Source organism: Capra hircus, chromosome 11 (assembly GCF_001704415.2).
Source record: "Capra hircus breed San Clemente chromosome 11, ASM170441v1, whole genome shotgun sequence".
NCBI lineage: Eukaryota > Metazoa > Chordata > Mammalia > Artiodactyla > Bovidae > Capra > Capra hircus.
The window spans coordinates 13,840,779-13,853,052 of record NC_030818.1 but is presented as its reverse complement, the minus strand read 5'-3'; the positions used below and the strand labels follow the sequence as shown (position 1 = coordinate 13,853,052).

The window sequence follows — 12,274 nt, the reverse complement described above, 5'->3', positions numbered from 1 at the left end:
GCGACCGCTAGGTCTTTTTCTATGATTCATTTTTCTCCTAACGATAAGTAATATTTTTTCTCCTTCACATGCCTGGTAATATTGAACTAGAGGTCAGACATTGTAAGTTTCATCTTGTTGAGAGTTGAAGCCTTGTTCTGGGATGGAGTTATGAGAAAATGTTCACTCTTTCCAGACCTGCAGCTCACCTTTATCAGGTGAGACCAGCACAGGCAAAATGGTCCTGCTGAGGACCAAGGCAGTGCTCTTCTGAGTGCTCAAGCCAATGGCCCTGTTATCCCAGTGTTTTTCGACTCTGGTTGTGGAGAATGGAAACTGTTCCCAGCCTTCTGTGAGGCTTGGGAATTATTCCTCCTGCTCTTTGCCAGTGTTTCTTTTCCTTGCCCTCGGGAATTTTCTTCACATGCCGATGCCCCTCCATCACCAAGAAGCTCCGAGAGGCTACAAGACCCACAGCAAAACAAGGGGAAGACAGAGCCTTATGTCTGGGTTCCCAAAGACTATTCTAGAAGGGTGCTGTGGTAGGTGAAGTTTTGGAGTGCTGGGATAACACAGGGACTCTTGGGCTGGAGGTGGTGGTCAGGATACTGGAGGAAGATGGCCCCCCGAGGTCTTCTGGCTCACGCTGTAGCTCACCAGGGCACCCCCTATGTCCCTGCTGGTCACCCGGTCTCTGCTTGATCACTTAGGTGTTAGGGAGCACAGTAGTCCAGGGGATGGCTCTGACCGTGAGAAAGACCCACTGCTGAGCTGAAGTCAACCTCTGCCCCTGGCCTGGCAGCTTGAGGGCACACTGAATACCTTCCTATGTCCAAGGACAGTCTTCCTCACTCCTCTGGGTCCTTAACCACCTCTCAAGGTGGTGTCCTGGGGACCACAACCCTCTGAATGTGGCCCCTTTCGCCATCAGCTCTCTGGAAATATTTCTCCTACACTCCCCATCCCCCACGCCTGCTTTTACCTTGAATTCAATGTCACTAGAGAATGGAGGAGGCCTTCCTTGAGCTTGACAGTTTATCAATGGCATTAGTTTTATTTCAAGAATCAGGCTGAGCAAGTGGGTGTTTATAAGTTTTCTCTCAACAGCTCCCTGAGCTAAACAGGCAGGGACTGGAGGCTCAGAAAGACTCAACACCGCCCTAGGTGACCCAGCCCAGGAGTGGGGCTGCAACCGCGCCCAGGTCTGCAGCTCCAGGCCTCCTTCCACCACAGGGACCCAGAGCCCCTGGGCTCTGTCTGGGGAGCTTCTTGTGCCAAGGCAGGGGGAGACCACGCTGCAGGGCTGGGGCACCACTGTTTGCTCTGTTCTGATGGGACAAGGTTTAAATGATGCCAGCTTGTCACAGCACAGTCCTTCTGGGATGTCACATTTCTAGACCTGGGGAGAGTCCTTCCCTGGAATATGCAGGGCAGTTAAGCCCAGGAGTGGAGCTCGTCTCCTGCCCAGTTCTCAACCCCACTCCCCTGACCCTGAGAGGGGCTCCAATGGTGGGCTTGGACTGCCCTAGAGGACTTCACGGCCGCGGGGCTCCTCCTGTCCTGGGGCACTTTGTGCTGCTGCACCTCAGGGCCTGAAGCTTCCATTGAGTAAATGTGCCTGGAGAGATGTATGGTTTTTTTTCCTTCTTCTCCCCAATCTCCTTTTTCTTTTCAGGATAAATGTCACCACATTTCACTCTCACATCTGAAATCCGGCTCCTGAAAAGCCATTGTCCAGGCTTGCATAACCTCAAGTACCCTGCAGTACTCCTCAGGGGCCCCTCTTCCCACAGGTGTTCTCTCCCGTGCTTGCTTTAGACTGTCTCCCTTGAAAGGGGGGGCCCGGCCTCCATGTTTCCCCAGGGCTAACATCTGCTGGGTATTAAGGGATTCTTAAGCATGGACTAGGGTGGCAAGCCCTGGGAGGATATCTCAGCTCTGGGCATCAATCTTCTCTTATGCTAAAGGCTTCCTGGGGCTTGGTGTATTCCAGAAGTCAGTAGGGATAGGATTAGCATCATGGGGAGAGATCTTAAAAGATACTCAAGCTCCACCCCAACCGATTCTAGGATTCAACTGATCTGGAGAGAGAGATGCTAGCCTAGTAGAATAGGCATTGCTAGACCCAAGGTTGTGTGACCATGGGCATGTCATTTCCTATTTCTGAGGATAAAAGGCAGAGGCATAAGGCTCAAGACCTGGGAAGCCAGTCCTGGGGAGGGCAAATTGGAAGATGGAATTTCAGGAGATGGGGAGAGAGTTGGGGTTAGAATTCCAAGCTGCTGCTGGGCAGGGAGCTCCAAGCTAGACTGGAGGGCAAGGCCAGGCCACACTTCAGCACCCAAAACTGGCCAGGCAGGAGTCAGGGCACAGAGCAACCAGGCAAAGCAGGGGTCTGAAGTGTGGGCCAACGGCATCCACAGAGACCAGGCCCCAGCTTTCCAGAGCATGGGTGCAAGTGGGCATCCGCACATCACCTGGATAAATGAGGGAAGGTCTGGTTGATTCCAAATTCAAGGGAGCTTTTTCCTGGGATAGGTCCTTCCCCACCACCCTAGATAGTCCAGTGCACCAGACACCAGAAACGGAAGAGGGAGCCTTGGCAGGAAGGCTTGGAAATTAGGGAGAAGAAAGGGGGTCAACTAGAAAATCCAGTGGTTTGGAAAGCAGGCCTGGAGATGTCCCTGAAGACTGATTAGGGTCATGAGGGCGACGCCGAGTTCAGGTAGAGGTTGTCCCTCCTTCTCCTCACAGGTGGGAAAAGCCTCTGCTGGGGGATAGATACCAGACAGGACACTCAGAACAAGGAGTTGCCTGGGTGGCTGTCTTCCTGTGAGGCCAATGCTAAGACCTTTGAGGCCTGGACAACGGGCTCCACAGGCAGCTCCTTCACTAGAAAGAGCTGGATTTGCCTTGCGACCTAGCCCTCGCTTCTCATAGCAACGGTTTCCCTCTCCCCTGCTTCACCTTGCACACCAGCGGCCCACACATGGGTTAGAAGGGCAGAGGCTTGTATGGGAATTTAAGTGCAGTGAGGCTTCTAAGAACTGGGTTGACAGTTTTAGAACAAGTCCTTACAGTTAGAAACTGAGCAGAGGGGGGTTGGGGGTGGGTGTGAGCAGTGGCGCGGAAGGAGATGGACAGGCCTGTTTTTTTCTTCAACTAGGCTGAGAAGATCCAAATAAATGCAAGCCTTACCTCAAGACTGTACTACCTGATGGCTGTTAACCTTGAACTTAGCGTTCAAGGGGTAAATTGTGTTAAGTTTCACTTCCCCTGAATATCCTTTAAAAAACCTTTCCTAAAAATTCTAGGCCCACATGAATTTGCCCTTCCTGGAATCCTATAGCACCATGGTTTTCAAACTCGAGTATGTACAGAATCATCTGGAAGGTAGAGAGGGCATGCCATCTTGAGAGTTTAATAGGTCTGCGGTGGGTCCTGAAAATTTGCCTTTCTTAGAAGCTCCCAGGTGATGTGATGGTGCTGATCTGGGGTCCACATGTGGAGAATTACAGCTATTAACACACACACTCCTCTACATTACAATTTCAGGCTTTATTTGTGTTTTGTTTGGAATGAGTCTGGAATTATTTTCTGCACGTCAATTGATTTCAGGTAGATTCTGATTCCTTGGGGCAAGGATTGTCTGTTTCATCTTCCACACTAGTTAGCATATTGTTGGACATACAGTAAATGAAATATCTATTGAGAAGAACTTCAGAGAATTTGGTTTTTACAAACATATAGGGATCCACTAAAGTTAATTTTAGGATTCCCACATTTTGCAAAAGAGCATCTATTTTTTTTCCACACCATTCACATTTGCAGAGAAAAATCTTAATGTACTTCAGCCATCTCCCAACCTCATGAAAGAAAAGCTTCAGTCTTGATTTAGCAAAAAAAAAAAAAAAAAAGAGTTCATTCCTTCATCCTTCCAAACAAGGTACAGAACGACAATATACATTACTGAAAAACACAACTGCATTTTATATTGCTCACTACCCTTTAAATAAGTATAATTCAGATACTAAAGAAAAGAACTGTGAATCACATTAATGCATTACAGAAATCAAAATTAACTTACCACACAAAATAAATTAAAACATTAAATATTAACCTTTTCAGTGCAACATATACAGAAGTCAGAGTAACAAGTTCTTTAAAAAAAAAAGCATCGGGTTTGTTTTAATAAGATAATGAAAAGTTGAACACTTCAGTATTATTACACTAGGAAGAGGCGTTGTGTTCAGTACTGTGTGTGTGTTTACCATGAGACCTTTTAGAAAGCCTGATAAAATCAGAGCTAGAGAACAGGTCTTCTATTGGAACATTAAGAACAAACATATGTGTTCCTCTTGTTTTTGTGATGTCCTCCTTGGTCCTGGGCTTTTGAATCATCCCCCTGTTCCCCAGATCCCACTATGGGATCAGGATCGCCCGAGCAGTGTTGGAGCCTCTTTGAACTGTTCCTGTCAAGATGGCCTGGAAGAGCAGCCAGCGGTCCATGTGCACTGAAGCAGCCTGGACCCGGTGGAAAAGCAGCCAACGGTCCATGTGCACTGAAGCAGCCTGGACCCAGGAAACCTGAAGATGCAGACACGTGCTCCACAAGCATAGACCAGGCTCCCCCAAAGCTCTGGAGGTGCACCTCCTCCCTCACCAATGTGGGTGGGGGTAATGTCAATTCTACCGTCTCCTCTCATGGGAAAATAGACTCCGGGGACATTCTGCCCCTCTTCTCTGCTGGCACACAATGGCAAGCTCAAGTCTTGCTTATTTACCACATGTGTTCAGATGTGTCTTCCAGATCAGGATTGGCTGCTGTATATCCTTCCATCTAGAAGAAGACATTTCCTGCCGGCATGGTTAAAGAGGTTACAGCCTGTACAGCAATGGGAAAATTCAGGCTCCACTGAAGATTTGGAAGCAGTCTCTCCCTTCCCCTGCCCCTTTTAAATGGGGGTTTTGCATTTCTCCTGAGACAGATATTGGAAACAGCTGTGTTTCCCATCCCCCCGTGTGCAGCTGCTCACCAGGTCAGATCTTGGGAACCAGTCCCTAATCATAATGAACTTGGCTTTGTAAAAAGCAAGGAAACACAGGGAACCTACAGAGTTGGATTAGAAGATGATTTTTTACCTGAAAAGGGGGCATTTTTATATCTAACCAAAGAAGTACCAATGCCACAAATGGCATAGGAATCCAATGCTTAGTGGCCATTCTGATTTCTAAGAGAGAAATCACTAAAGAAGCAAGGTTCTCACAACCTGGACATGGACAAAGGTCCGCCCTGATCCCAGCCTCTGCCTCCAACTCTCCCAGGGTGGCACACATTTGAGCCTATGCACTGCATGGTTGTATCAGCACTGGAAGGGGGGGGGTGGGCACCAGCAGCTGTGATTGGAGCATTCACAGACACTAAGTATGAAGTCCCCACAGGAGATCAAGAAGGTTCTTGGTTCTCACCTCCTCACCCTTCCGCAAAGGCTCTTACATGCCTATAGACTGGACACTGATCCTTCCATCCAGCAGGTGGAGAAAACCCCACAAGAAATTCTCTATACCAGTTCTTGCTCTTTAAAGGCAACCAGACCTCAAACAGTCTCTAAAAGACTGAGGAAAGATTGTTCTAAAGTAAATATGTGATTTCAAGTTAAAAGCCAATGATGCCACTCCACTTCCATTAGTCTCTCTATACTGGAATCAGACTTTCAGGAGAGTCCAATGAAAAAAGGGATGGCAAACTGGGGTCCACAAATCAGTGTCAACTGCATGGGTCTCTGGGGGTGAAGCCCCAGCCCACAGACCCGCTGCTGTAGGACCTGTATAAGGAATGCAAACTTAAGCATATATTCTCTCATGACTAGACCCCAGAAGCTATGTCAGTCACACTGCTGGTGAACAGATCCCATTTCTAATCTCGGTGCTTTGGGCACAGCGTCATTCAATACAAGTGCCAGAATTGCAACACAGGTCATATAATTTTCTCAACTGTAAGAAACACAGAGAAAATGCATTGAAATAGACATACTGGGCAGAAGAATTCCAGAAGGACAAAATGACCTGGTAGGAATTTCAAGCTCACTTGACATATTTTAAAAGTCCCTTTCACGAAGTGAAGAGCTAGAGGCACTGAAGGGTTAATAGGTAGAGATCTCCCATTTTTCAAATATTAGTGAATAAGAGTTCCCTCACATAAGGAGTTTACAAATTATTTCATTGTTTCCCTGTTTGCAAATTTTAATAACAGTTCCTAGGGATGAGCTCCACCTGAAGCTGGAGTGAACCAGGGTTTCTCACAAGCAGGCCCATTGGATTGGAGAGTACCCAGGAGAACAATTTCTCTCTTGAGGGAAAAGCAAGACCCATGTGATGGAGGCAGCTTATTAAGAGCTTTTGTTTTAAAACAAAAACCAAAAACCTAGCATCCTGAATGGAAAAGAAAAATAAAATCACTGGAATATTTCTCCGAATGCTTAAAAATAAATAGGAAAGTTCAATTTGTCCTTTTCAAAATAAAGCAACAAATCAACCAAGTAACAACATGGAAAATAAGTGACTGGTCCCCTTTCATGGGTGCAACCCCAAATGCCTGTTGCTCTCTGCTAAAGCTCTACGTCTAAGCAGATTCTCAGACGGCCCACCAGAAGGTTAACAGGTTTAATAAGAGCAGTGTAGTCACTGTTGTGTTTCCTCCTTGTAGATATACACACAGACTCTCTTCCTCTTCCTCAATAAGGTGCCAGGTCTCCACTGTAAGATCTGCTAACTTTTCAGCAGGAATGTATCGTAGGGCGTTTACCAGTTTTGTGTATTAAATGGTACGATCTCTGAACCCCAATCTTTGCTCCCATCAGTAACTCCGCCTCTGCTTCCATCTCCACCCATCCTGGTGCTTCCCCCCGCCCCCCAAAGTTTTAGCTGTCCGGAAGAGACCAGACATTTCTAATCAGTCTAGTTTTTTGGCCAGCAATACATGGATCATTGATGTAGATGTCTGAAAGGCTTTTATGCATTTTACACTGACTTAAGAGATTAAAATAAAATCATCATCCATCTAATAAATAAGAAATTATCTCCGAGGATGGTGACAGCTCAGGAAGGTCCTCAACGTCATGTGTCCACGGAAGACACTGGGCTGGTTGAGGGTTTCATGACAGAGGACCGGTAAGGCTCCTCCTCCACTGGCGTCTTCATGTAGCAAAAAGCAGTGATGCTTTTTTTCACCATTTTCCCCAATAAGCAGATAAGAAAAAAAAAAAAACTGTAACAATTATAGGAACTCCAGTGTCGGGCACGATGGAGACTATTGTGGGGAGACGGGTCTGGTATCTGTAACTGACAGAACACACCTACACACACCTGGATGCAGATGACGAAGCACATAGGTCATTAGGTAAATAGGAGGTCCACCCCGTGCCATTCATTTCTGACCAGTCTTTAAACTGTGGTCCACCGATTTCTTCTCCAGGTCACATCGGATAACCCCAAGCAGACAGAGTTCTGGACAGAATTTTGAAGGAAGGCCCACATAAGACAAAAAGCCTGCACAGGTGACGGCAGGCAGAGAAGGAAAGGCCTGCTGGCCCAGGCCTGGCAGCCTTTGCTGCGCCAAACTCAAGAAGTCCTTTTTCCCTCTGGCTGCTGCAGGCCACCTGGCAGAACTCCTCCTCTGGGCTCTTCAGACCACTGGAAGGAAGGAAAAACAGGTTAAGCTCTGCAGGCCACACTCCAGCCAGGCTGGGAAAACTGGCATGGGACAGAAACTTGGGGATGCACCAGCCCAAGTCACTGGGTTCTCTTGGGCAGTCAAGTCCACATTCTGCTGGTTTGACCATAGGGGCAGTAGCTCCTGAATCTGTGCTTTCAGCACCAAAGGAAAGAAGGAAACAGGGACACACACTGTTGAAGGCCTTCATTCAACTGGAGGTGCTTCAGCCCTGTCTGCAGCCAGTTCCCTCAGCAGCAGCGGCTTAGTGGGCAGCTCATGAGCTAGTCAAGGGCTCTGGCAGCAGAATGGCTTCCTCTAAGGCCACTGAAGAACAGACCCCTTTATTTCTCAATGGGTGGGCCCTGAGGGTATCCTCTGTGCCTGTCACAGGGAAGCAGGATGCACCCAGTCCCCAGCAGCTCCTGAGTCCAGTCCAGCTTGGACATCTTCCTGTACTGGTCTCTCCCGGGTTCCCTGGAGGTGGAGCATACCCATCATCTTAAGAAGAGGGGCTTTAGCCTTGGTGGCCATCTCTGCAAGGTCAGACCCATCGCTGGGTTCAAAGCCAACATTCTCTCAAAATGCAGGTAGAGAAGAAGTGACATTAACAAGAAATTTACTCCACCCTAAATGACTCTGCCAAGGTGCAGACTGAGGGTACAAAAATACTATCAATTTTCTTAAAAAGCCATACACAATTTTTTTCTGTTGGTGTTAAAAGACCAAACCAAAATGTTTATCTTCATTAGCTCAATGCATGGTCCCCTGAGGTAGTGGAGGAAATGGGAGTAGGGACTTCAGAGGCCCTGGGTCTCTTCCTAGCTCCACCAGGGACTCAGACCTTCCACACAGGTCTTTGGCAGACTCAGTTTACCCACACCCTCCTCAAGACTACTGAAAGGATCAATGAATCAGCACCTTCCTAAATCAAAAGAACTGCTCACGCACAATTACTATGGCTCTTGAAATGAAGACCGAGTAACGGCGGCCCCTTGCCTTCAGTCCCCTCCAGGTCAGACCACCAGGAGGCCTAAGGAGTGAAGCAGGCACTTTCTCCTCGCCCTCTCCACACAACCTTGAGCTGACTATTTAGTAGAGAAGCCACCCTCAGGTGGATGAGGTTGGGGTGATTGTCTCTTGACGAACCACTTCCTAAAAAGGAACACTAAGTTTATGACAGTCTTTCTGGTCAAACAAGCATTCCAGAAACTCATTCATGTGTGACTTTTCAGAGCCTGTCTGGATTAATTCGCTATTTGACTCCAGGAGCCTGGAGCTAGGGATGCTCAGAGAAGGCTCTGGAGATGTGAGTCTGGCATCCTAGCCAGATGTCCAATCTTTTTCATGGACGTTGGAGAGAATATTCATGGAACAATGGTAAACTGAACGAAGATCACAGGATTCTAAGAGTTCAGAGTCCTTCAAGACCTTCTAGAAGCCACATCTCTCATTTCACTGCTGGGAAAGGGAAGATGATTTCTCAAGAGAAAGAGAAAGAATGTCTGTTGTGTGTCTCCAGTCTGTGATACACCAGGTTCTTTATCTCAGTACTTATTTAATTTGCACGACATCTTTTTAATGAGAAAACCAAGGCTCAGAGATGTTAAGTTACTTGTTAAAGGCCACATGGTCACAGGTAAGGATAACAGAGCCACCCTCTGAAGAAAAGACACATTGGAATAAACGGAATCTGACTTGGTAGGATAAGTGTCCTCTTCTTTTTCTCCTTTCTTTCTGCTTCACCCTCCAAGAACTTCTGCCCTGACTTGGAGCAGGCGGTCCTTTTCTCTACCCAACAGTGTCTCCCGAGGGAAAAGTCCTCTCTCGAGGCAGCCTCCTTACCTGTTTCTGAGTGGCAGCAAGCAGTCCTTCCCTTCAGGAGGGCGCTGGGCTTCTCATGCCGGCAGATGAGCGCCCGGCACCACTCACAGTGTTTTCGGACCTCACAGCAGCTGCAAAGGTGCAGAGAACACGGGCTGGGTAGGAGCCTGGCAGGAGTGCCCAGCTGGTGCAGTGTCTGCTGGAGGAGCCTGCTGGGCAGCTCCGGGCTCTACCTATCCTTTCCCTGGAGCATCCAGAGGGACAATCACAGCGCAGGGCTGAGGGTTTTGCAAGGAGGTGGCCTTTGGGGCCACTTGCAGAAGGATCTGTTGGCCACCCAAAAAGACCAGCTCTATGTGGCTGCTCCTCTCTGGGTTGGCCAAATAGGCTCCAGATGACAGCGGGGACCAGTCACTCCCCACCCTCTACCCCTACCCCAGTGGCCCAGCTGTTTGCTCCATAAAGCAGCAGTTGGGTCACTTAGAACCACTGTCAGGACTGGGCCAAAACAGCCACTTCAGGCTGGCAGGGCTGTGTGGGCTCGGGACGGGGTCATCCATCAGGAGCAGCCAGCAAGCAGTAAAGCAGGGACTGTATGTAGACTGCATGGACCCACGGAAGGAATGAAAGAACGAGCCAAGCAGCCCCATGGCTTCAGATCCTTTTCCGTAGACTAACACTCTCTGGTCGTGGCAAACGCATCCTCTCAGTGCACCTGCTACCCATATTTCCAGGAAACATCGGGCCAGTGTTCTGGCCCAGTACTGGAAATACAACCCTTGGGTCCGTCCCTTTGCAGAGCAACCCAATCGGAAGATATAGGCAAGCAAATGAGGCTAAGAACACCCGGAAAGGGGCTCCGGAAGGCTTCCTGGAAGATGCCAGGCAGCAGCTGAGGTCGGAGGGAGAGCAGAGGGAGTAACAGCAACAGGGGCTTTAGGGTCTGCAGAGAGGAAGTGCGGCTGCTCACTGCACACAGGAGGCTTGGAGCCTCTTCCAATTCCCTCTGGAACCCCTGCACAATCCCATCACAATGGTGAAGGCTCTGAGCCTTTGGCTCTGCTTTCCAGTCAAGGCCCATTTGCTGGAGATCTCCCGGGCTGTGTGCCCTTCATACCGCTCAGCTTTCACCAAAATCCCTCTTCGCTTTGCTAACACCAATCAGACATCACAGCAGTAAACTGCCGAGGTGGCCCTGCTATCTGGGAGCGCTGCAGATGGCCCTGGGAAGGCAGGCAGGTGGGGGACCCGGCCTCAGGGGCAGTGAAGACTTACTGTATCAGCACACATGTGATGATGAGGACAGCCAGGGCCACGATGGAGACCACCACCAAGGCGGTGATGGCCTGCTTCTTCTGGCTGGCAGCCACCACGGCCAGGAGGTCTGCGTGTTCACAGCGTGCACCGACGTACCCAGAGTGGCAGCTGGGGAAGACAGGGACATCAGCACACGCACCACGCAGAGGCCTCATTCGCCCCGCTCCCCAGGAGGACTGGACTGGAGAGACCCAAGCCCTACAAAAAAAGCCCAAAGGGGCCCTTCCAGACCTGGCTACTGGAGGCAAAGGTGTCGGTAAAATTGCTCTGACTCCCCCGCATAGGCTTCTCTCGCTTGGAGAACGAGGTAACTCATCAGCTTATCATCTGCGGAGGCAAGGTGCTGCTGAAGCACTTTGTTATCATGGTTACTATGCCAGATCCTGGGGGAGTGAGGAAGGCAGCAAATGTGTCTAGGACATGAAGCTCATTTTGGCAGTTCATAAAAAACCAGGTTATTTTTAAACTAAATGTGTGTATTCAGAATTCCCAGTGATGAGAGAAAGAAAACACGCTAAACCAGCAGGAGACAAAGACTATGGCTTGATTTTTATCTTCTTTGTCAGGGCTAATTAGTCCTGCAAGCATTTACCAGGCGATCCAGCGCACAGGGGCATGTACTGGAGTAGAACCAGCAGTACTGTCCCGTAATTGTAGGACCTGAAAAGCCCCAGGGGGCTTACATTTGTGATTCCCTTAAACCTGGGCTTCCAGACCCCAGATGCCAGGAGTCACAGGATAAATACAGGGTATTTCCTGGAGCATAGCTTTTGCTCAATGTTAACAAAATTTTAATCATTTCAATGTTAAAAGAACAGGTACTGTATGGGTTTAAGGCAAACAGGAGATGTTGCAAAAACGGCTGCTTAAGGCCACAGCCTGGGATACTGGAGCATACAGCTTCGGTCTCTAAGGCTGCTTAATGGAAAAATTTCCCACTGGTGCTCTTTATTCCAAAGCTCAATCATTATGTACCTCATTTAAAGGCATTTTTAATTTGAATTCAGGTACTTGCTTTCAGTTAAAGATTAATTTACATTTGACCCATGTTTTCTCATTTAGTCTTTGCACAGACAAGTCATTTGCTTGTGACCACCATGCCAAGGAGGCTCAGCAGGTAAAGAATCTGCCTGCAACGTGGGAGATCCTGGTTCAATTCTGGGTCAAAGAGAGGATCTCCTGGAGAAGGGAATGGCCACTCACTCCAGTATTCTTGCCTGGAGAATTCCTTGGACAGAGGAACCTAGTGGGCTACACAGGGTTGCAAAGAGCCAGACTCTGCCAAGGAAGAGAGAGAAACACATTCCCAGATCTGTGGACCCCAGGGTCTGGATTCCGGCTCACTCAGCAGGCTGCTGCCCCAGTATACTATCCGGGATTGGGATAAAAACACTGCAGATTAAACTCTTGATCTTGAAAACAGTAAAGGAGATTTGAGGTTCT

The 12,274-nt window shown here is 48.6% G+C and overlaps 1 protein-coding gene across 2 annotated transcripts in view; it reads right to left on the bottom strand.

Moving 5' to 3' along the window:
* TGFA (transforming growth factor alpha) overlaps window positions 3,516–12,274 on the bottom strand; it is a 112,153-nt gene continuing 103,394 nt past the window's right edge. For both annotated transcript variants that reach the window (XM_005686385.3, XM_013967513.2), the window contains exons 4-6: window positions 10,790–10,939; window positions 9,536–9,645; window positions 3,516–7,671 (exon numbers count right to left, since the gene is read on the bottom strand). In XM_005686385.3, the coding sequence (XP_005686442.1) occupies window positions 7,664–7,671; window positions 9,536–9,645; window positions 10,790–10,939 (268 nt within the window). In that variant the 3' untranslated portion in view covers window positions 3,516–7,663. The remainder of the gene's footprint in view (window positions 7,672–9,535; window positions 9,646–10,789; window positions 10,940–12,274) is intronic.